At 43.7% G+C, this 24,672-nt stretch overlaps 1 protein-coding gene across 3 annotated transcripts in view; it reads right to left on the bottom strand.

Annotated features, from left to right (window-relative positions):
- Positions 1-393: 393 nt before the first annotated feature.
- The window catches only part of LOC127462269 (elongation of very long chain fatty acids protein 4-like), a 34,502-nt gene continuing 10,223 nt past the window's right edge, over positions 394-24,672 (bottom strand). The window contains exons 2-9 of one of the 3 annotated variants that reach the window (XM_051770748.1): positions 10,271-11,114; positions 9,573-9,638; positions 7,767-7,954; positions 6,688-6,768; positions 5,878-5,937; positions 4,407-4,521; positions 3,362-3,489; positions 394-2,018 (exon numbers count right to left, since the gene is read on the bottom strand). In XM_051770748.1, the coding sequence (XP_051626708.1) occupies positions 1,848-2,018; positions 3,362-3,489; positions 4,407-4,521; positions 5,878-5,937; positions 6,688-6,768; positions 7,767-7,954; positions 9,573-9,630 (801 nt within the window). In that variant the 5' untranslated portion in view covers positions 9,631-9,638; positions 10,271-11,114 and the 3' untranslated portion in view covers positions 394-1,847. Of the gene's footprint in view, positions 2,019-3,361; positions 3,490-4,406; positions 4,522-5,877; positions 5,938-6,687; positions 6,769-7,766; positions 7,955-9,572; positions 9,639-10,270; positions 11,520-24,672 lie in introns of those variants that run through there. The other 2 variants (XM_051770749.1, XM_051770750.1) reach the window with 2 other exon arrangements.

Raw genomic sequence — 24,672 nt, 5'->3', positions numbered from 1 at the left:
CTTATACATGAGAAAGAGCATTAGATTGCTTTGTAAGCACAGATCATTCACTCAGCTGCAGGAAATTATGCTCTACCATGAAATGAGAGGGCTCAATGCACTGATGGTTTAAGCAAGAGAGGGTTGTGAGTATTTAAGTGGACAGGAGTAATGAAACAGCTTTGCTTGCACGGAGTCTTCAGTGCTGGAGAGGCCCCAGGGGAAATCCTCAAAATGAGCACAGTAGGTGAGATACACTGCAGGTCTTTTTTTCCTGCCTTTCCAACTAAAGTGAAAGGGAAGAATGAGGGACCCACCCAGAGGTTTGCCACTTAAAATTCTAACAAAAGTAGAATTCCAGTATGCAAAAGCAAGACCATTTATTTAGTAATTAGTAATTGACAGGGAGAAAAACCACTTGCACAGTTGTAAATTAAGCCCTACTCTGCTTTCCATACTCACCAGTAACAATCAGAAGAAAGACTACTCAAATTAAAGGAATGATGTTTAAGATGTGTCATTGTGGTTCAGACTAGCTCTAGTCCTCTGGACGTTCCCAGTGGAGTCAGACTTTTTTACATTCAAGGTGGATTTGGCTTGGCAATGGCAATGCACCATGTTACCAATCCTAATCCTCTCCTTCATGACCTTTGTGTTTCAACTGTGAAAATATCACTATCCATACTACTAGTTTTAGTCAACAAAGCAGAGTGCAATAAATAAATGTCTGTTTGTAGTTTAAAATCTGAATTTAGGCTCTTCAAAGCACTGCCACATCAAAACTTTAACAGTATTTAACTGTCTGAAGATGAATATAAGTGCAAAATTCTAGCTGTAATGGATTTAGGAGTAAAACAGAAGCCAATAAATAATGTGTTAAAGTCAGTGGAGCTGTGCAGCCCTGCACTAGGCAATGAATCGACTTTATACATTTGGTATTTATACAAATATTAGGTAGTGGAGGTGGTTGCTTATGGTGTTGTTAAACCCTTCATGTTTGATGAGAAGCAAAATGTTAAAATAATAATATTAAAAATAATAAAAAATTGGAGGAAAAATGTTATGAATAGGGAACCTCAGTCTATTCATTCTAGTAAAATTATGGCACCTATAAGGAGCAATACCAAGTAGTCTTCATGCATTAAAAGTTCTCTGTTGTTATGAGAGCAACCAAAGGCAAATAAGCATTCCAGAAAATGGTACATGGTGGTTCTTACTGCACTTCCTTAGGATGAAAGTGCTAAAAATGCCTTCTTTCACTTCAGGACAGTAAAGGGACTTGTCCAGCCAGACAACATAATGTCCAACTTCCTTCATACTCATGCTTATAGAGTTAAACCATTAGGGTCATATAGCTGTATTTCACCCCATTTCTAGCAGGAGCTTTGGGATGCAGTGTACAGGTGAGTGCATCCTGCAGTCCCAGTGAGTTCCTGGCTACTTGGACATTGCTTGGACAAGGCTGGAGGCACATGGCCCTGCCTGATCTAGAGAAGCAAGCTGAGATAATTTTATTAAAGCAAAGAAACCCTCTACAGCCTAAGAAATGAGACAAGGGAGTTGTGGTTGGATGCCAGACCTTGGAAACTGATGGGAGGAAAAAAGAGCTTCCTGTGCTGATTTCACAAAGCCTGCTATGCTGAGGACTACTTGGCTTAGCTTTACCTCAGCCTTATTAAACAAGCTCCTCAATACCTTAATCTCTGGCTTTGTCCTTCCTTTTCTCTCCCTAACTTGAGGTATTTGAAGGCAGGACATGAGCCTCACACACACTCCCCAAAAGACATTTTTCTTCCTGCAACCCCATTACAAGCAGCAGAGAATGTGCAAGTTCCTCAGCCTCTGCTCAGTGTCCTGTTTGATTTTCTTTAACTGAGCTTCTCCTGCTTCCCCCTAATGTAGGTCCAGTGGTAGAAGTGTAGGAAGAGAGCCATGAGGCTGAGGATGTAGAGGAAGACTGCAGTGTTGAAGCCATCTGGGAAGGGGCATTCTGTGAAGAGGTTGTAGGAAGAATGAGCAGCAATGGCCACAAGCTGGCACTGGAAGAGGGGGGAAAAAGAAGAAGCCGGATTAGGGAACCTATCTGAGGTATAGCTCAGCTGACCATTAGGGCCACCACAACAACTGCCACAACATCCTAGCAGTACCCTCAACCCAGAGCACCACCCGCTTGCCTCTCCTGACGTCCCTGGAAAACTTGCCTTTCAAGCTCAGTGGTGTTTTCCCAGCATGGAAGGGTGTCAACTGTCCATCAAACACTGAGGCTTGTCCACTGCTCCAGGGGTCAGGTTTGGAATCCAGCCTCTTCTGCAAGGAGCAGATCACTGCCCTTGTGCCACTCCTCTGCCATGGGCCAGTAGCTGAGGTCTTGGAATATGGAAACCAGAGGTTTCCTCCCCATTGGTAATCAGATTATTATACTCAGGAAGATTTTGATTTGCATTTTAGCTTGCAGACAGGAATTACAGATACTATCTTTATTAATTTAAACATTAATCCTCTTTTTTTTTTTGGTATGTTACTAAGTGACCTGTCTCAATACCCTGAAGCAATGAGTTCTACCTACCAAAAGGATGTTAAATAAAAATTTATTTCCTGAGCTATAATTCGTGGAACAAATACTTTTTCATTTTATTCAGTGCTTTTTTGTTCTACTTTGCCACTCAGGATAAATAAGAACTCTGGACCAGCCTTCACTGCACCACTCTTTTATATATATACCCTCTTCCTCTTCTCTGGTAATTGCATACTTTTTGTTTCCATAACTTCTCTTTGTGTGGAAATAACTCTCCTACAATCCCTGCCCTTGTCTGGAACACTGCATTTATGGTGTATCTTTGAAAAAACACAGGGTTTTCAGGATTTGTCACCTCTTCACAGATGTGGGAAAGAAAATCCGAAGGGATACTCTGCAGAAAGAGTCAAACTCACATATTTCTCTTTAACTCATCTGTTTGCTGACAGTTAGACACACCCTTCCTTTTTGAAGGAACCGAATGAAGGCTGCCCAATCTCCTGCCCTACTGAGAATCCAAAGCTTCCCTGAGTTACTGCCCCACACCTCCCAAAATCAAGCTGAGTTTCCAGGGCTCCAGAGAGGAAACGTGAAAGGGAGAAATCTAACCACAAAACCACAGGGTTAACTTTTTTCCTCTCCTTCCCATTACAAAGCTGGGGTTCATTGTTTGGTCACTGAAGGGCCCTCGTGAGTTTTCTGAAATTCAGAGCGGGTTCACCTGTCATAGTGGTACATGAGGGCACCTAAGGACATGGTGATTTCTGTGGGAAGCAAACAAAGACTTGAGCCAGGTAGATGCCAGACAGCAGGGGCCATCACACCCGACACAGAGAAGTGCAGAGATGAACACGTGGAACTAATTACCAGCTGCATGATGGTCAGGTAGCGCTTCCACCACAGGTAACGGTGCAGCCGTGGTCCCAGGCTGGCCAGGGCATAATAGCCATACATGAAGATGTGGACAAAGGAGTTCAGCATCCCAATAAAGAAGGCTGAGGAGTGAAGAAGTGAGGATGAACAAGACACACAACCCATGCAAGACCAACCCTGTGAAGAGCTCACAGCCACTATGATGATACTTCAAAAAACTTCACATCACCCCTACACATGAACCTTCAGTCTAGGCTCTGTCTTGGAAGCATGCCCTCTTCTTCCTTCTCCTTTCAGCATACAAAATCAGAGAATCATGGAATGGTTTGGATTGGAAGGGACCTGAAAGACCGTCTTGTTCCATCCCCTTGCCATGGGCAGGGACACTTTCCACTAGACCAGGTTGTTCAAAGCCCTGTCCAACTTGGCCTTGAACAGTGCCAGGGTTGGGGCATCTCAATATATCCAGCCCATATCTAGACTTTGGAGACAGAGAAGAGCTTCAAAGGCAGAGGAGAGAATTTTTTATCTTCTGACCTAAGCATTTCATGACATTCCGGTGTCAACACCATGTAGCCGAAATGGCTTCCCAAAAAGGAACACCCCAGCATCTTGTACAGGGCCTAGTTAGTACTCAGATGCTTCTCTTCCAGAGGAGCAAACAGGAGAAACACTCTGGATCCAGATCAGAAAGAGCAGTAAATGAATTGGAGAGCCAGAACCTGGGCTGCTGCAGCAGGCCCTCTGAGTGGGAAGTAAGGGAGTGCTGATTGGGGATGAGACATACATAGACCTTGTGTAGGATGTTATTTCTTCTGTTTGGACACATTCTGTTGGCACATTCTCATTCTGGATGACGCAGTGAATGTAGCAGTCTAAATAGCCCAAAGAGCAGAGCAGATGGTATCATCTCAAATGCACATGTTTTTCACACCTTTGGAACTAGGTGAGCTTCCAACCTGCCAGTCAGCCCATCTGCACTGTTAATGCTACCTCCACAGCCCAAAAAACCCCTGAAACACTAGGTTTTCTCACATACCTTGTCCTCCAGGCACATATTTGACCCCTGACCACCAGTTGAACAGCATAGTGCCATGGTGGTACACGTGAAGGAAAGTCACCTGCTCTTGTTTCTTGCGCAGAATAAAGAAAACCTGGAAGAAGTCAGACAAAGGAAAACCTTAAGTCAATGTGTTTAGACTAAATATTTCACAATAAAAAGTTTTAAAAATAGCTAATGATGATTCTCAATCTCCCAAACCCATTTGCTCTGCTCTTGATAAAAACTGGTGAAAAAACAACACATGCAATAGATCTTATATTATCTAGAATGGGGGGAAACTGGAAAGCAGAATTTCTCCCACAGAGCCACAATTTTTATCTTTGGATTCAGGTCCCAAGGTCTGAAGAGGACACATTTGAGACTCTGACTGAGCTTCCATACAATTTGCAGCTGCTTGGGTCCGGTTGGTTTCAGGACATAGGTTAGATGTTTGCTGGTTCCAGACAACAACCAAAGAAAAAGCACTGTGTTGAATGCCCAAACCTTTCTGGAATTTGAATGAGTAAAGAGAATGGTTTTGCCAGATGAGTATGTCAGGTCACTGTATTTCAGCATGCACATGCTTACACACATAACCAAAAAACGAACCTGCTTTTCAGGGACTTAGGATTGTCAAAAAGCTGCTTTTGTTGCTGATGGAAACAGAGAGAGGAATGGCCAAACCACTGGCAATGGGCCTAGAAGGGCTCTGGATGCTGATTCACATTTCAGACAGTGTGTTGTCCCCAGAGAACACTAAACTGAAGATTTAGGCTAGAACACAGCTTTCTTCTGCTGAGCAAGCAGGGAGGTGGGATTTCCTTGTTAGTTCAGTCACTTAGTTACTTCCTTTGTGAAGTGGTACTTTTTTCAGGTGAGCTTTCAATGTCACATGGGGCACAAACCTTTAGTGCACAGCTTTGGGACAATCTGTGGCAGCAAAGACACCAGAACACATTGTCCACTTGCAGTTTCTTTACTGCCCAACCAACCAGTATTAAACCACTGTTGCCAGACAGGCAGTGGCACAGCAGCAAAGATTTTGGGGGACCCCCTTGCAATAGCCAAGGTGAAAGCATTGTGCCCACCCACAGGAAGAGTGCTGGGGAGTGAGGATGTGCAGCCACTGGGATGGAGACAGACAAATCAGGCAGCAGCAATTCCTTCCTGGAAAGAAGCTTTTGAGGAAGCCTTGCAGCACAGCATCCAGTGGTGCTGCTGGGCTCTCACAGGCCAAACACTGTCAAAAAGCAGCCTGCAGAAGCTGAGTCCTCTTCTTTAACAGCATCAGCCTTCATTCCCACAAACAGGCAGAGCACAACGCAGGAAATCAGCTCTTACTGAAAAGCGCCGAGCAAATCAATACAGGATCAGCCGAGGACATTAACTTTTGGCACCCTGCCCCTTTCTGACAAGGAAGTGATTTATTTCCAGCACCAATCCCGCTGTGGAGCTCAGCCCTCCTTACCGTATCCAGTAGCTCGATGACTTTGGAGAAGAAGAACCACCAACACACTTTTGCCATCTGCTGGGCAGCACAAGGCACCGCGGTTAGACCTTTATCCAAAATCAACATATTTTCAACCATGCACTATGTGAACCCTGCCCACTCGGGAACAGGAAAAATTAAGGAGTTCTTCTGGGCTTTTTTTCTGTTTGTTTTTGCCTGATAGTAAATATTTGAAAAGCTGAAAAGATAATATCCATGCTTGCATCTGTTCAAAGCCTGATTACATCTGGAAGCGAAGCATAATACCTCCAAATTCTAACTGAAAAAAAACTCATGCAACATTTTGGAAAGCTGAAGCTGGTGTGACCCAACCCCCCTGTGATGACCAGACAAGGAATAATTTTAGCCAAATCCCTGTGCTAAAGGAAATGTTGAGTAAGACTAATGTCACGCAAAGTTAAGGATATAAAAATTGGTTTTCTTGTTGAAAGTGATCACCCAGAATCCTTACAATCAATGCAAAGAGTTACATATATTTCAGAGTTAATTTGAAATATCTGTAATAAACATCTATCTTCAGAACGTAAGATCAACCTCTCTGCAGTGATCAAAGACCAAACTTAGATGGCTGTGTTGACTGACGAGGATTGATTTTAGAGAACTAAAGTGAAATGCAACAGTTTAAGTAGATAATTTAGTGAAATAGATTTACAAGCAATAAATTGGAGTAAAAGCCTTCTTAGGCATGCAAATTGCTCTTTATGAGCAAAATAATCTTCACACCCATGGGAGGGCAGGGCCTAAGACAAGCTTTCTATAGAACTGTACCCGCATTCCTAGTTCACTCTGGCTGTAATCCACTGGCTGGCACAGGTAGCTGTAGTTGCCCAAGACTGAAGTTACCAAAAACTGAAACAAAGGAAAAGCAATAGAAATCAATTTTCTGTTCAAAGTCATCTGTTCCAAAAAGATATGCACATTAATGATAAGGTAATCTAATTCTCGCTGACAGAAAATCCATGTAATTTATACAGCTGAGCAAACAGTAAAAACCTAAAACAAAGTACTTCACATCCTTGTTGGATTCTCAAAAAGAAAATTTGGCCTGGGCATATTTGTAGCTCCTTATGTAATCGCTGGAGTGCTCAAACTTACTTCATCAGGAACAGTGAATTCTAGTCCTCAGATGAAGTAATGTTTGCTCAAAGAAAAAAAAAATGCAGTTTGTGTTAATGTAACAATTGTGATACAAACTAAAAGGGCATATTTGTCAACATCAAAATGTTTTTGGAACCTATTTGGCTGTATTCCCTTGAAGAGTTTTTGGTGGCCTGAATAAAAAAGGGAAAGGCTTGTAGAAAGAAGAAGCAGGAAACAATGTCCTCGACACTCCCAGCAGCAGGAAGCTGCAGTGTGCTTGGCTTGACTCGTGAAGAGGACTGCCCAAGTCTGGAAAATCATAGAATCATAGAATGTTAAGGGGTTGGAAGGGACCTTAGAGATCATCTAGCCCCAGCCCCCTGTCTGTTCTAGTGGGGCGTGCAGGGACACGCCCCACTAGAACAGTGTTCCTCACTCTCAGAGACAGGTCCCCTCACCAGTCAGTCATGGAACAAAATGAGGTTCCGCGTCCTCCATACGTTCTGTGTTTAATAGGGGGATCTCAACCTTCAGCTCATTCATTGAGGAACGTTTCAGTGTTAATTTTATGAATGACAGGAAGATTGAGAAACGGGAGGGAATGTGGTGCAGCAGGACAACACTGCTCCTCTTGTGGCAAAACAGGGACACGTCCAAGCCAGCTCCCGCTCCCTTCATTAAAGTCCGTCAGCAAATGCTGTTTCAAATGGTTCTGGCTTTCAAACCCTTCCCAGGTGCTTGCCCAGGAGCCAATCCTGTCTCCTCACCTCGTAAAACATGTAGCATGACAGTGCCATCATGGCTAGATTGTAGGCCACCAGCAGGCCCCTGAGCTCCAGGGGTCTCTGCTGCCGCATGAGGAAGGGCCCCAGTGCCACGACAAGGAGGTAGGAGGCAAAGATAAGTGTGACTGGAAGTGGAGAGTAGACCAGTGGCCATGGGTCTGTCCTTGGATCTGAAAAGCAAAACACACAGCCAAAACTGGCAAAACCCACACACTGCAGGGCAGATATCTTCATTTACCTCCCTTCAGCACGCTCCCTGGCAAACAGAAAGTTGGTATCTTGGGTGTCTTTACAAAGCTCTGCCACAGTCCTTCTCCTGCCCTGGAGTTCCACGTGCCAGACTCTGCCAAAAGGTTTTAGCACAACACTGGGGCTGGGACTGCAGTTCTGGAAGACAGACCTTTCCTGTGATGAGCTGGAGCCCCTTCCCACAGGCTGCAAGACCCCACACCTGGGCAAAAGAAGAAGTCCAGGGCACTGTGCAGGGATGGACAGAACCAACCAAACCAACAGTGGCTTTTCAGGAGTGTAAATCTTTCCTGATTTTCCCATTATTTCCTTTCTGCCACACAATTCTGAAGACATCTGAAATTCTCCACACCTTAATTTTTATACCTGTATTCACTAGGAAATGACATTCAAACTCTTATCTCTGCTAGAACAGCCCTTCAGTCCTACAGGAAAGGGAATCTCAATGGACTTTCTGTCACACCACCTCCTCCTAATCCTGCCTCATCACCCACAGAAGTGCAAGATACATTCTATTTGCAAAAGCATTCAGTTCCCATTCAAGCTTTCCTCTCCTGTTTCCATTGTGGTCACTGCTCTGTTAAACTTCCTTAGCATCTCCCTTTGCATCCTGATCTGCAACTCCCAAGCTCCAGACCCCTCACACTGTTTTAGCCCTGGGTTGCTTGTGGAAATCCTCTATTGAATTTTAGTCATTGGCTCACTGGTGATTTTTTCTTTTAAATTCTACATCTGTCCACATGACTCTGTTAATCCCCATCCACTCTAAACCTTCCAGTTCTTTGCTATGGCTGTAAAGGGCTGTGTCAGGAGCTGTTTGGCATTCCATTTCTCTATTTAACAGTTTGTCAGAAGTCCTGAATCCTAATTTACACTCTCTCCTTAAATTCAAATCCTGAAACATTTACAGTCTGAGCATCATGCCCCACATCCTCCTCCTGCCAAAGCCAAGATGCAGACCTGCCATTCTACCTTAATGGCATTTTGTGGCTTTTCCTTACATCCAGGGAACCAACAGAGCCCTTTTGGACCAAACTGGATTGGCAGAACCTCTAGCTATTGAAGATTTGAAGTCTCCTCACTGCAAAATGTCAAATGTCAAGCCACTGAGAACTGGTTTCTGTCAATATGTCATTTGATAATGGGTTTTACTGGCATCACAAAGAGTTTAAACCTCAAAATATTAACTCTTTGGTCTAATAAGCTTTTCCATGGCACATGAATATGCACTTCCTTTAGTATTCCAGACTTAACAGGCAATCCTGAGCATATATTGCTCCTCGTCCTCTCAGAGACCATTGGACATTGAACATAAAGCTGCTGAGACAGGGGAAATCCCCCATTCTTTCATTCCCTTCTTTGATCCAGCTGGAGTGTCCCTAAGACATATTTAAAGACTTAAGGGAAGTTTGTCACTATGGAGAAATCTGCCAGATGAAAAAAATGTGGGCTCCTATGGGGATCACGTTCCCTCTAGGTTTGTCCTTGATCATGCTACTTATGCAAAAATTCCTGTTTTAAAACAGCATTTCTCCCTACCTCCACTTTCAAGAACCCAGTTGTAGAATTCCTGAGTTTTCTGCCAGGTTGAAGCCATCACAAATTCTGGAAAGAAATTAGAATTAGCATCCTCAGGATCATATTAACCCTATTTATCCTAGCCTTGACTGAGTCTTAAATAAGGAGGCTCCTTAGACAAAGGCTCAGGACCACAGCTAATGGAAAGAAAATAGCTTGCTTTCTAGGAACTTAAATTTTAGACTAGGATTAAAGTCACACTTAAAAAGGGAAGGAAGAGAACCCCCTATTTAACTTCCAGATTTTATTTATTTCATCAAATTAATAGTAGTTTATTTTTTAACTTCTAGATTTTGATATTTTGTTGAGGTTTCACCTCTAGAAAGTACTCTGAGTACTGGATGTGAACTACCAGATCCAGGAGCTTCATGTACCATACTGGGAAATAAGTCACACAATATTTTGTGTAAAGCATTATGGTCACAACTTTCACATGAGGACATACACCAGGTGGCATCACTGCATCCTTCTTTCTGCAGGCATTTTTGGATATTCCCAATGCTAGAAGGCAGTTAGGGATTAATTCAGTACTGCTGCAACTCCAGAGGTGTTAAAAGAGCTATGTTTGTTCTCTGGCTTTCTGAGGTCCACTTTGTACACTAACTTTGTTTTATCTTGTATATATTCTACAATATATTATATTAAAGTAGAATACTTACATATATAATGATGCTCCTCCTCTTCCCTTCTTTCCTTTAGCAGGGAGACATTTTCAATGGCACTTGGATGTTCACCTAGAAAACACTTTACTGCAGTTACTTTTAACAGATCATGTTATCTGATCCAGTTCTCTCCATTAGCAAATACACAGGACCAGCTTCCTCCCAGTCTCATCTCTTGCTGGTATTGAGAAAAGCACATTTTCTCCCTCGACTTCCTCCCTTGACTGTAATATGCCCCTGCACACACAGGTGACAGACTTTCCCAAATTTCTCTCCTGCAGCCAATCATAGCAGTCAAACCCCTTTGTGGTTTCCCTGACACACCCCCCGAGATGCCCAGCAGGTCTCATACACCTCCTGACACACAGACACATGCCCTTGTAACCCGAGCAGAATCTGCCAGCACTGAGATTACTCGGTGATTATCAGCTGGCACGGAGTCAATCCAGCAGGGATTTCATTCGGTTAAATGCCCTCAAACAATCCATACACATTCCAGCTCACTCCACTTCCTTTCCCTCCCTCCCAAACAGTCGGGAAAACCCAGGAAGAAGGGACAGACTCACCCCAGCAGTGCAGCTGGCTCTGAGCATCCCTTTCCTCAGGGGTGTCCTCGGGATGTAGCCGCTGGTCGCCTCACTCCGGGTGCATGTAGAGGCAGCAAACCAAGGAGCTGCAGACACTGTGCTCAGCTTTCTTCTCCACAGGTGAGGTGAGTACATCAGCTATTGGGTCCCACACAGCTGTGGTAGATCTTCATACCTCCTGGGCATGGATCTTCCTGCCTCTTATTTAAGTGTCCCAGCGGTAGCCACCAAAATCCCACCGTGAGCTGCGGGCGCTGTGGTGTTGTCTCGTAACTTTGCCAGAGCAGAGGTTACATCACACCCTCCTCCCCCACCCTCTCTTGCCTCTCCCCACATGATCTCTCAGATTAGGAGACTGGTAAAAGGAGGGAATAGAATGCAGAAGAGGAATGGGATTCCACAGGAGGGAACAACTGACCTTTAGTGTCACGCTTGGGAGCCTGGCCAAGCGGGAACCAGGCCAGCATTTCTTCTGCAGGTTTCTTCAGGCCATGACAGCTTTGCAAGCAGTAAAAATGAGGGATCATGCCTGGAAACTGGTCTGTTTGGAGCACTCCTTCAGCCCATCACAAGGGGCTGTCAACAAGCCTTTTGTGTGCTCAAAATATGTGCAAACCACCAAATGAGGGAGCAGAGAACAGTGGGAACACTCACTCACTCGCTCACTCACTCAGGGGAGGCAGAGAAAAACTCAGCTGGAAACATCCCCTCATATCGTGCCTATGCCCCTAGGGGAGTCACATTTACTGTTTTTAAAGGTACAGGAAAACCTTTATTGTTTTTAAAAATACAGAAAAATATTTTGAGGGGTTTGACAGTGACACCAGGTATGCCCCCCTGTGATCTCCAGCAACCATATCAAGGGAGAATGCAGAGAGCCAGAGCCAGGAGCAGGTCCAGTCAGCAAGTGCAGTGTCTGAGACTCAGTCCCATGGAGGTGGGAGTGGAGGTGCCAAGGTAGAACCAGCGCCCTGGAACCCAACCCCCACCCACCAAGAAAGAGCTCAAAGCCAAGTGATGGGTCACCAAGCTTGGTCACCTGGGGTGAACCTGACCCTAGGGTGTGGATATATCCTTTATTTTCCCAGTGAGCACATTTCATTAGCAGAACTCCCCAAAAAAACCGAGAGTAACCCCATTTCTCGTACCACTGCCATGTGCCTGTCATCAGATACATCACAAGCATTTCTGCAGGGCAAAACACCAAAGATTAGCTTTTGAAAGCAGCTTTGGGAATTAGGCATATCATGTGGTGGTAGTTTTTCCTTGAAACACATCACCTGTTGATGGTGCTGGACAATTACTGAATTTCCATGATATGTGGAAACTATGAAAGAATTTAAATAGATACTTTTGGAAAGGTGATTTAGGGTGAGGGTTTTGAATCTTCAGGGTCAGAAGGGCAATCCAGTTAAGGAAAAGATTTGTCTGACCTTTGGTATCATGTTGTTGATCCAGGGTTTTGTTGGTTCAGGTTCAGGGAGACAGTGATGGTGAATTTCACACACTTTTTTTTTTTTTTTTTGCTGAGCTTCCTAAAAAGTTGAAGTTTTTTAATTGTTCATGAACCAACAGGTTTCATTTCTATAGTGTTTGTGGCCCAGTCCTTAAAAAGATTCAGTGATTTATCTGTGCAAATCAGAGAAAGTAATAAATCAGACCAGCCCTTTCTATCTGTTATGTGTAGATGGGACTGTATTTTAGTATATCTATCTGGTGACTTCAAGTAATGTTTGCTGAGCTATTTATATTGATGTATTAGACTCAGAATTACAGACACAAACTTCTCCATCAAACTTCTTTTTTACCCTGGTGAAAAACAAATCAGCTGAAGTGAATTTTCACCAGTTTCATTTGGGACAAAGTATTTTATTGTTCACGTAAACTGGATTTTCTTTTTTTAAAAATACTATGAAGCATATTTTATATTTTAAAACCTGTCCTGTTCCTGAAGTGTTCCCAGTGGTGCTGTTGCAGATGTTCACTAGCCTGGCTGGCACATGGAGAGATGACATCAGGAACATGGTACTTTTACAGTCTAGGAATGGGTGTCCTTTTATGAATGACAGTACAACTGTGAGGTCAGCTCTGTAGGGACCACACATAAAAGCCTCAGGGCTTTCAGTTTCAGCAAAAACTCAATAGAAAAGAAAAAAAAAAAGCATTGCTCCTTCACTGGAATAGTATTAGGGGAGCTCTGAATGCCAGAGTGAATTGGGTTTTTCATTCAGTGACTAGTCAAGAAAAAAGGGAACTGCAGGAACATGAATTACAGCCACAGTAGTAAGCAACTCTGTTGTGCACAGTATATGATAGCTCAGAAAACTCCATCAGAGATTTAAAAGTTGGCATATTTTAGCTAATTTAAAACCTGCCTATGTCCTGCATATATTAGAGGTGTTTGCCACAAAATCATTATCAATAAAAAATATTAACAGTAAAACAATTCTGAGGGCTTCTAGACAATACAATTTTTGCTATTTGGTCCTCTGTTTGCTGTTGCTTTCAATCAAAACTGTCCTGAAAGCACAAATTAGCAAAACAGACCTGCTTCAATACTTGAGAAAGACAAGGAGGAGGGGACCAAGCTCATCTGGATATCCAGACTACATCATAGAATCATAGAGTCATAGAATATACTGAGTTGGAAAGGATAGAGAAGGATCATCAAGCCCAACTCCTGGCCCTGTGCAGGATAGCCTAAAGATCCCACCATGTGCTTGAGAGTGTTGTCCAAATGCTCCTTGAGCTCTGTCAGCCTTGGTGCTGTGCCCACTGCCCTGGGGAGCCTGGTCAGTGCCCAACCACCCTCTGGGGAAGAACTTTTTGCTGATAGTGTGGTGATACTCTTAACACCACAGCAGAGACTTAGTAGATTATAGAATCATGGAATGGCCTGGGTTGGAAGGGACATTAAAGATCATCTCATTCCAACCCCCTGCCATGGGCAGGGACACCTCCCACTATCCCAGGTTGCTCAGAGCCCCATCCAACCTGGCCTTGAACACTTCCAGGGATGGGGCAGCCACAGCTTCTCTGGGCAACCTGTGCCAGGGCCTCCCCACCCTCATAGGGAAGAATTTCTTCCCAATATCCAATCTAAACCTGCCCTCTGGCAGTTTGAAGCCATTCCCCCTTGTCCTGTCACTCCAGGCCCTTGTAGTCTCTCTCTATCTTTCCTTTGGGTTCCCTTCATGTACTGGAAGGCCACAATTAGATCACAGCAGAGCCTTCTCTTCTCTCAACCTTTCCTCACAGGAGAGCTGCTTCATCCCTCTAATCAATGTGACCAGCCTGTGGGCTTTGCTATTCCTACCTCCACTTCATACAAAGAAGATGTACTGTGGTACACATCTGAAGTCCAAAACCTCATCTCTTGCAGCAATGCTCTTTGTAGCTGTCAGCAATTTAACTCTCATCGATCAAAATTCCTTACCCACCTAAAAAGTTTCATCTAATACAAATAAAATTACTTGAAAAATGAGAACGGCTTCTTGCTGTTGATCAAGCTGTTGCAGCAAATTTAAGATATCATTTTTTACTTTTTCAGTCTTTAACCCATTAGTATGTTATTATTTCAGTTACCCACTTAATCCAGGCCAAGTCCCACAGGGCAGGACAGTCTCAGACCCGACATCCCATTTATGTTTTTCCCACAGTGCTACAAAGGTGTAAAGCATGTGTATACAACACCAAACACCAATAAGCAACAAGAATATCTAACTAGTTAAGGCACCACAACCTTAATTACCAGCACACATCTAAAGATTTGAAGTGTCCTGCTACCTTCTAAAACTGGTATATACCTGGCCCTTGGAATACCTGGCATTGAATTCCCTTCCTATGCAATTTAACTGAACCAAACCTCTCAACTGTTTTATGCATGCAGATATTCATATTGATATGCAGACATTTAAAATTACTAGTAATTTAAACTCTGTATGAAACTGGCTTCAACAAGATGTAAATGCCAGAGCTGTGGATGCCACAGGACAGGAAGGAAGGTAAAACCCACACAAATCTCTTATTCAGCCCATATCTACATCTGCACTCTTGCTAAACAAGGTCTACAGCCACTTAGGGGATAATGTACTTCCTAGTCATGAGAAGTTCAAGGGCAGGATCAGATTGTCAACACTACCAGCAACAGTACCTTGTTCCTTGGCAAGACTGTCCTCCAGAGAAAGCTCTGAACTTCTGGAATGACATTTTCATGAGGCCATTTGTCAAGGGAGGTTCATGTGATCTCCCCCTACTTCATTTCAACCATCACATCAACTTTCAATTGCCAACAACAGAAACAGATGAGAGCTGGTTTTATGAGCAGTCTCTCAACAAAGGGTAACACAACAATAGATGTTTTAACAGCAATAGAATTACCTGCAGAATAGTAATTAAATTACTACACTTGTTTTGCTAGTATGCAATTACCAGCTTGTATGTGTTTCTGGAGAAATACAGTGACTTCAGGTGACAATCAACCATCACTAAAACCCTCTGAAAACCTAACCAAACTTTTTTGGGTCTAGTCCACAAAGCTCTTGTGCACGAAAAGGTCCAAATTCACATCTCTTTAAAGCAAACAGAAGTCCTTAAGATGCACAGTGAAGCAGTTGAAGGAAGAAGCTCCTTCTGGCACAGGGATTCTCTTTCTCGATTGCCTCACTTATGCATCATGCAACCAATTGCACAGACCTTGGAAGGTTCAGAACAGATCACAGGAAGATAGATTTGGCACAGGTACTGAGCAGCCTGTCTCTATGTATAGGACTGGAAGATTACAGTAGTTCTTGTGTAAATTATGGTCCTAAAAACCAGAATGTTAATTTTACCAGCATAGATTTTTCTTCTGCATATGACATACTAGGTTTACTCTGAGGTCTCAAAAACGTCACTCAGCCTTCCCATGCCTCATTTCCCAGACTTATAAAGCAGAAGGAAATCTTGCCTCTCTCACAGGAGTGAGGTGAAGGTGACCTGCAGTTAGTGGAGAGCCAAATCCAGCGAATTCCACCCACTTGGGTGCAAACCAGGTTCTGGCTCTGAGGCTGTTATCTTTGTGACCTTGGGCAAGTCATTTCAAGTGTGAACATCTTACAAGACACCTAAATTTGGTTGTCTATATCTAATTAACTTCTACAATGCTTAGAGGAGTTCTAAGGACTGATCCAGCTGCCCACACATAGGAACCTATGGACATTCAGGATACCCTAAGGCATCTCACCTGACCTCCCGCTGTTCTGGTAGTCCAAGGATTCCTGCAAGTTCTGTGCCATATCTGTGAGCTCCACATGGATCTCAGAGCTATCTTAAGGCATTTCCAGTGGCCCTAGAGACCTACCTATGTATAGGCATCTGAATTGAGTCCTCTTTGCTTCTATACCCACCTCTTTTTAGTCTTGCCTACTTACTTGAGCAGTTCTTTGAGGTAAGAAACTTCTCTCATTGTATGCTTTTGTGTAGAAGCCTGAAGCAGCCCTGTGTCCCAAAATGAATTCCCAAAAATGTCCTAAGCCTAGAGAATTCAGAAACCTTTGGCTTTCATCTCTAAATCTACTCTCCATTCAGCATGTCTTGAATCAGTATTGTTTCCAAATTGCACTGTGACTGGCAAGGAGAAGTGACTTCATGTTGATCCCAAACATCATTCAAAAACCTCCTGGAAATGAGCCCAAAAATATGTCTTGACCAGTTGGGTAATAACAGCCTCTTATTAAAAAAAAACCTGCAGCCCTTAGGCATGGTGGCAGCAAAGAGGTTTTTATGCTAAAATCTTGGCCAGATATGAGAAGCCAAAAGAAAAAGAAGGTGATGATTTAGACATTAGGTTGGGGGTTATCTCACCAAGCTTTACATGCTCAGTTCTGAACTGGTGACTCCAGGACCCAGGAATGGTTGGAGAGAGAAACAGTATGCTCTAGTAACCTACTTATCTGCCATAACTCAAAATGTCAATCTTAGAAAAGAGGTGTCCCCTGGACTTGCACCTCTCTCTCAGTTTGCTATAGAAGGAGTCACTGAGGATGAATTGTGAATCAGGGCAACAAAAGTGGAGGGAGAAATCCCAATCCAAGGGATTCCAGGAACATTGTTCTAGTCCTAGAGCTCTACAAAGAACACAGAATGAACCAGATTGTCCAAGGCCTCTGGTATAAGCAGCACATGGATCTCCAAACCCAGACCTCATAGCATTTCCAATATGCCTGAGCCATGGGCAGAACACACATTTAATTCCTGATACAACTAGTGAAGCATCCACATAATGAGACTACAGTGTTTGATCTGAAATGCTGATCCCTGCCTCTTGTTTTCCCATCTGAAATCAAGGGAAGTCTTTATAAAACTCTCTCTTGGTAATACTTGAATGCTTCAGTCCTTTTGAGAATTTTCCTCTTCCATTTCACTCCCACACAAACCCACCAACAGCACTGGACTGAGAAATTAATTCCGACCAGCTGTTCCTGCAGAAGGGAAAGTACATACTAGAACTTGCCACTGAACATCCACTGCCATTGGAGAAGGAATTCTCTCTTCCTTTGCCTCTCCCCTGCCTTCTGATGTTCCTCCACTGTGCACCCAGCTGATCAAGCAGGTCCATCAAACCAGACTTTACTTCAGAAGCTGAAGAGAGATATAAATGGTACACAGATGTTGTGCAGGCCACCTGCAAGTGACTGGGGCTCCCACCACAGGAAAGAGGATGCTCTTGTAACTGAAATGCTGCTGTTAAAAGAAAATGATGTGTATCTGGGTTTTACAATCAGATGCTCTTCATTACCACACCAGCATCTGTGAGCCTCATGGTGATTCTGAAAGTCTAAGACATCTCTCCCTCTTCTTGTTCACCTGGCAGATACCCATATCATCTCCCCTCTGCAAAGATGTCCCTGCTAAATTAGTCTCAGCTAAGTCTCTCTGTGATGGTACCATGCTCCCATCCCCTTCTGCTTCAGCCCTACACCTGGAGAAACCTCCCCATAGAAATTAGTAAGGCTACTGTCTCACTCCTTCTCATCATCAAATCTTTCATTCTTATTATGCCTGAAAATCCCTGACGTGTTGTGGTCAGCAGGCAGCTGCCAAACCAGGATGTGATGTCTCCCCAACTCTTACCACTTTAATTTTTATTCCCATTTTGCCTACTCCTGCCTTTATCCTGCCCGTGTCTGCAAAGCACTTGATTGTGCCTAACATGCAGATTGCAAGCTCTGCAGAGTCTGATTCCCCATGCAGTGACTACCAAAGTATTTATGGTAGCAATAAAAATTGAGGATGCAAAATCCTCTTTGCTCCCTTAATGATCTGGTACATCTGCTCCCAGTGATCTGGAAGCCAAATAGAGCAGATATTTATAGGAGCCAGAAAATGAGCAGTTCGACTTTCCAATTTCTAATGGTGAATTGTGTAGCCAGTAGGTAGTACAGAATGTTCTGATCTCTGTCCTTCTGATGCAATTACTGTTTGGAGAACAGCAAAAACCTCCCTGAAATTGCCTTACTTTTACAATGGCAAAAAAGATTTGGTTTTATCATGGCCCATCCTGAATCTCTGTCTATGCATGGTCTGTGTGAAACAGAAGACTTTACCTTGAGTTAAGGGTAACTCAGAACAAAAGGCACAGTGACATGGAATCTTTACTGAGGCAGTGTGCCTTCATTCACACTGAAAGAGTGGTGACTTCCCCACTGCAGAGAACTTTGGCTGGATTTTATATGTTGCTCTCCAAGCAATGATTGTGTTCAAGTGTCCAAGGCCAGGTTGGACGGGGCTCTGAGCATCCTGGTCTAGTGGAAAATGTTCCTCACTTGGAACAAGAGGATCTTTAAGGTCCCTTCCAACCTAAACCGTCCTGTGATTCTATGAAAAGGGAGTGGAGAAAAAGTGCTACTCCCCCTCCATTTATTGCAGAAAAAGGATGGGGTTGTGAGTCCAGTTCTAGCAGACTCCGCAGTCAATAACTAGCAGGGCCATGTGCAGTCAAACAGCTGCAGAGCTGCATCATAAAAGTAACTGATGTGAACCCTTTGGAACTCCCTGAGGTGTTAAGAGGCTTAATTACTGTTTACATATGCTTAGAGAACTTCATATAAGGACAATATGTCCATGGAAGGCATCATTAATAATGCTGCTGCTGCTGGCTAGTGCAGCCCTGGTAAAGGTGACAGCAAATTAGCCAGAGTAACATACAGGAATTCCCAGTCTTCCTGCTGCATCTTGCAGCAGGGGGAAACCTCCTGGTTTCCATGCTCCTGCAATAGCATTACCTACTAGGGCAACCGAACCTACCCTATGGGCACAGGTCTTGTCACACTTCCAGGCTTTAGACCAAACCCTGAGGGAGGATGTGGACTAGCAATACTGCTTTGGTAGCCCACTGCACTTCCAAGTTGCAATATACTTCATCCTTCCTTCTTATCTTAATTACTGTAAGAATTTTGGAATTGATCCACTGGGAATTGTACAGGCTCCTGGGTTGGTGGTTTTGTCCTTGTTGCCCTTATGGGGCTTTAAGACATAATCTTCTACGTCCCAGTATAGGAAAAACACTCCTAATACAGAGTGTTCTCCTGGCTGGAAGTCAACAAACTACACCTCGGAGAGGAAAAGGTTGATCTCTGCCACAGGAGATACAACAGAATAGAGAGCAGGCACTGCCATTGGAATGAAAGTCTGCTTTTGACTATGCAGACAACATACTGTGTCTCTTTTTTTGTAAAAAAAAAAAATGGATGGTGTTCAATTTGTCTTCAATTGTCCTTTAACAGATCAAGGAAGCCTTTCAAGTGACTTTCTGTCATGAGGAGATTTAGACAATTAAAACATGATATAATGACTGTATAGCTAGCAGTGCCCAAACTAATGACATAAAGAAAGCAGACAGAAGAAAAAGGGCCTTCTTTTGCAAAAAAATGTCCACTTGGCTCATGGGTTTCCTTAAGACTGAAGAGACTGTGAACTCAGAATAATATGCTGAGCCTCAGGTAGGTGGTTCCATCTCTATACTAAGAAGGTAAGGCAGAAGCACACATTTAAAGGTCTCCTGCTGCTCCTTGCAAAAGCATATCCAAAGAGATGCATTTATGACTCTAGTAAGTGCCAGCACAAGTAGTCATCAGGTTGGTTTGTGCAGTGCCAGAATAGCCCTCAACATAATTCATCAGAAGGTCTCTCCCACCCTGCTTTTAAATGTGTTCAGTTTGGGATTTCACAACCTCACCTGCCCAGCCCCAGGAGTAACATCCCAGTCAAAAAAACAGCTGCCACAGTCAAAGGTGATGAGAGAAGGGCTGAATGTCACATCTGAGTGCTTGCAGTCATATCCTGGGAAGCTGGTGAGACAGCCTGAGAGTTCACTCAGCAGCACGTGGCGAGAAGGTTTCTATCCCTTCTATCCCCGTGAAAAGCACTGATCTGTCACACAGGGGATAGACCAGTTGTGGTCCAAATTTATAGAATAACCCACCCCTCAGCATTGTCAGAGAATCACTTCTGTCAGGTCCCTTATACATCAGTTTAATGCATTATCAGAGATATCGTGTAGATCTCAGGCAAACCTTCATTCCCTCTGAGCCATCTGCCAGTCAGCCATGGGTGCCAGGGCTCAGTTGTGGACTAGGGACTGATGCTGGTTATTTTATTAACTGAACATTTTTTTGCCATGTAGCCATGAGTCTTTATTCACATCCCAGGCATTGCAGACTCTTCTTTTGCACCTGGGAACATTAACAGCTGTGTCTACTGCAAAAACAGTCTGTTCAAAAAGTTGGCATGAGTTGACTTAGCAATATAGAGTATCCTGAATGTGAAGGGACCCACGAGGATCATCAAGTCCAACTCCTGGCCCTGCACAGGACACTCCAAGAACTCCGCCATGTGCCTGAGAGTGTCCAAACATTCCTTGAGCTCTGTCTGTTTTGGGACCCTGACCACTGCCCTGGGGAGCCTGTTCAGTGCCCAGCTACCCTCTGAGGGAAGAACCTTTTCCCAGTATCCAACCTAACCCTGCCCTGACACAGCTCCAGTCATTCCCTCAGGTCCTGTCACTGGTCACCACAGAGAAGAGATCAGTGCCTGCTCCTCCTTTTCCCCTAATGAGGAAGTTGTAGACAGCTATGAGGGCTCCCTTAGGATGCCCTGCAATTGGACTACTGGGATAAATTAAGGGTTTTTTTGTCATAACCAGGTACTACTTAATAGTATGGTAGAAGTTTTCCCTTTTCCCACAGAATTTCATTAACTGTGATTTCCAGTAGGGGACTGGATTTCATCTCATTGGACAGCAACTGAAGACATTGAATCTGTCTTCAAATATAGCTCCAAACAGGTGTGTGAGCACAGGTACCACAAAGAGTGATGGTTTCCAAGCTTGTGGCTGGAGATCACTAGAATTTCACCATGGATCATGAGAAGGAATGTTTGAGAAATGTTGGTGCTGTTTGTACCAAAATGATACAACTCACACATCCCCTGGGCAATACTGAGAAGTGTAACAAGGAAAGCAAAAAAAAAGCAATCCATGAGTGTATGAAAGGATGAGCAAGTTCTTTTTCACTCTACCTGACAGTTTTCAACAGTGCAGATACTTCCTCTCCTGTCTGATAAGCAGAGATAAATCATAGAATCATAGAATGGCTTGGTTTGGAAGGGACCTTAAAGATCACCTAGTTCCAAGCCCCCTACTGTGGGCAGGGACACCTTCCACTAGACCAGGTCCTTTCCATAGACCTCAGAAGATCCAAGAAGATCCAAGGTCTTTTTTCCAAGAAGATCTAAAGGCATTTAAGCCCAAGATGATGCCTCTAACAGCAATGCATTCACTTCCAAATATGATGTTCTGACTTGAATGCCTCCCTCAACAGAATTTTACCCTCTTCTGCCACCACTTCTTCCATGCCTGTGGTCACACAGGGATTTTGACATAAATTGTGCTTACACATCCCCTCAGGCACCTGTCTTCCAGAATAGCCTTAAGCTTTCCTCCACAGCTCTTTACTCCCCAGATATGTAGCCTTTCAGTTGATCTCTTCTGAATCCTCTCAAATTTGGTTACCTCTCCACTACAAGGCAGTGCCCAGTGGCGAACTCATTGTCCAGTAAAGAACACCAAAGTGGAAAAAAGAGTGGAATATTTTATCTTTATAGTTTTTGATCACTTCTTACACTTCTCTTTTTTTTTTTTTACACACAGTACTCCTTGGAGACACTATATAACAACCCCTGACCTTGTAACCATTACTGTTTAGAATATGCAGATATTCCCAGCTCTATTCTACCCAGTTGATGTAATTTTCCCCCACACCTCCAATCCTCTGTAAGTTTCAAGATTACCTTCTGTTTAATACTACCCAAAACACAGGAATCACTACCTTCACATCCTCCAGATCATCTCTCTTTCTGTTCTTTACCTGTGGTTCTCAGCTCCTTTTGAACTGAAGCTTGAGAAGAAAGAATGCAGTGGGCATGTTATAGAAATCCAGCCTTGGGAGGTATAAGTTCATATCATATTTATCTCAGAAATGAAGCTTTGTTTGAAAGTATTATTATTAATATTAGTGAAAAATTGTAATTTTAAAAAAAAGAAAACCAAAACCAAACCACCCTCTGGGAATTGCACAGTCACTGTCTTGTACTTTGCATAAGATAAATAAATTTGTGCTGAGCAAATAAAATGCTAAATGCTATGAGATCAGCCTGGCAGGATGGGATGCTCTTTTACAAGGACTGAAAGGAGAATGCTGCTGGACAACTAACACCTGGGAATTTGCCAGGGAGGTGGTACCAACCAGGCTTTGAGATGCACTGACAGGGTCCAGGCACACACAGACCTGTAGAAAAAGTGGAGGTAAGGCAGATATGGTGTGTCTTGGTTGTAACCTGCCAGACTCACACCATTCTACCTCTTTTGGCCACTACAAGGAGACATTAATTGAGCAAGAGTAGGACTATTCTCCAGGTACTTTTCTCTCTTTTTTTAACCTATTGTCACTGGTACCTCTGACCTCTGCAGAATTTCCATTTCCCTCAGGTGAGCAAACTAGCAGGCCAAATCTGTAAACAGGAAGCATCATGCAATTTATTAAGTGTGGAATTAAGTATCATCAGGAACTGCTGCATTTAGGATGGATCTTAATGTAGATTTTTTCATTTTTACCACTAGAGGCCTGTAACGTGCTGCACATTTGGAAAAATACACAACAGTACTAAGACTACAAATCTACAGAATGATTTTAGAGAAGTTTCTACATATTTAATTTCAACTTCTGAAGACAACTTTCTGCCAATGGCAGAACAAGTTCAAATAAGCAACTGCTCGGCAGTTTAATAAGAGAAAACCCTTAGCAGTCAAATCATAAACCATCTTAAGCAAGTGAGCAACTTTCCTCAGCCCTCTTTAAAACTCTGATCCCTTGTATAATAGTGCTTAGGTTGGGATCTGCTGAACAAACACCCAGTCAGCTAGTTTCAGGTTAGGAATAAACAGAAATTTAAGAATAAATATTCACATCTAGCATGTTTGTGCATTTGATTTGAAGCTACAGCACATTCACATCTTCCCTGGTGTTGGTAGTCTGACAAAAGTCTATGCATGAAGGCTGTACTTAATGCTATCAGTGAAATAATTTTGTATCCTAAAGTAGATATAAGAGATGGGTATTTCCAAAACAATAGTGCTGTTTATAATGTTGGGGGGTTGTTTTGGTGTGGGTTTTTTACCATGTTGATTTGGCCATCCATCTGGCAAATTTTCTTCATGTATGAATAAAACTTTGGTGTGGATTTCAGAGAAACCACTGAGATCTCAGTCTGTGACTGAATCTCCGTGGGTAGAAACAAACTGGGCACTCAGACTGGTGGTTTTCTACTCCTGACATCCCTCAGGCTGCCACTCCAGCTCTGACAGTTACCCTCTTACACAGTGGCCATGGGTACCTGGGCAGAGCCACTGACCTTTCACAACATTCATTTCAGAGCTGCTGCTTCACACTGAAGAGCACATTTCTCCACAGGTCACTGCACACCTTGCACTGGAGGTGTTTGCAGAGGAAGGCAAGGGATGGCAGCAGAAATTGCTTCCTGGGATAAGATTCTTCTCACCTAAGTTTACCCACCTGAAAGTTTGATGTGTTTCAGCAAACCCACAACCAGTGGAGACAAACCAGCATTATCAGGGGGTGAGTCACTGTGCCTGTCAGATCTACCATGAATCACCAGTTAGCAGAGCCTAGGATTTGTACTCACAAAAGATAGAGCCTAGACAATTAACTGAGACTCTGTGCCTAAGTACCGTAGTTCCAATTAGGCAAGAGAAATGTCCCTTTTCCTGCCCTCAGTCCGGGGTATCGATGGCAGTGCTGCAAATACACGGGGCTGAGGTCTCTGTGAGGTAATTTCTCTCTATGGATCATAAGCAAGTAAAGTCTAGTGTAAAGAAATGGAGAAGCTTTGATTTGCTGGCGCTTCCTCCCCCGGGGCAGTGGGTGTAACTATGCATAAAACATGAGGGAGTCAATGTTACACACAGCCCCATGGCCAGTCCTCTGACAGCCACTGGTGGCACAGGGGAAAGGAGGGACTGTGAGATGCCCACTGCAGGGGCTGTGCTTTTCTGCTCTGCTCTTCCCACACGGGTGGCACTGCCACTGTCCCTCTCTGAACAGAGAATCCAGGGTCACTGCAGAGCCCGAGCGCAGAGAGGCAGTGACAAAGCAGAAGGAGGAGGCGTTTTGGAGGTGGGAGCGCTTCCCTTGCCACCCCAGCCAAAGCCTGAAGGTGACTCATCCTCCTCTGCACTAACTCGCACAGCTCCTCTAA

The sequence above is a fragment of the Manacus candei genome, unplaced genomic scaffold, assembly GCF_025592945.1.
Source record: "Manacus candei isolate 608988 ecotype Guabito, Panama unplaced genomic scaffold, ASM2559294v1 h1tg000124l, whole genome shotgun sequence".
NCBI classification, from domain to species: Eukaryota; Metazoa; Chordata; class Aves; order Passeriformes; family Pipridae; genus Manacus; species Manacus candei.
This window is presented reverse-complemented; position numbering and strand designations above follow the sequence as displayed.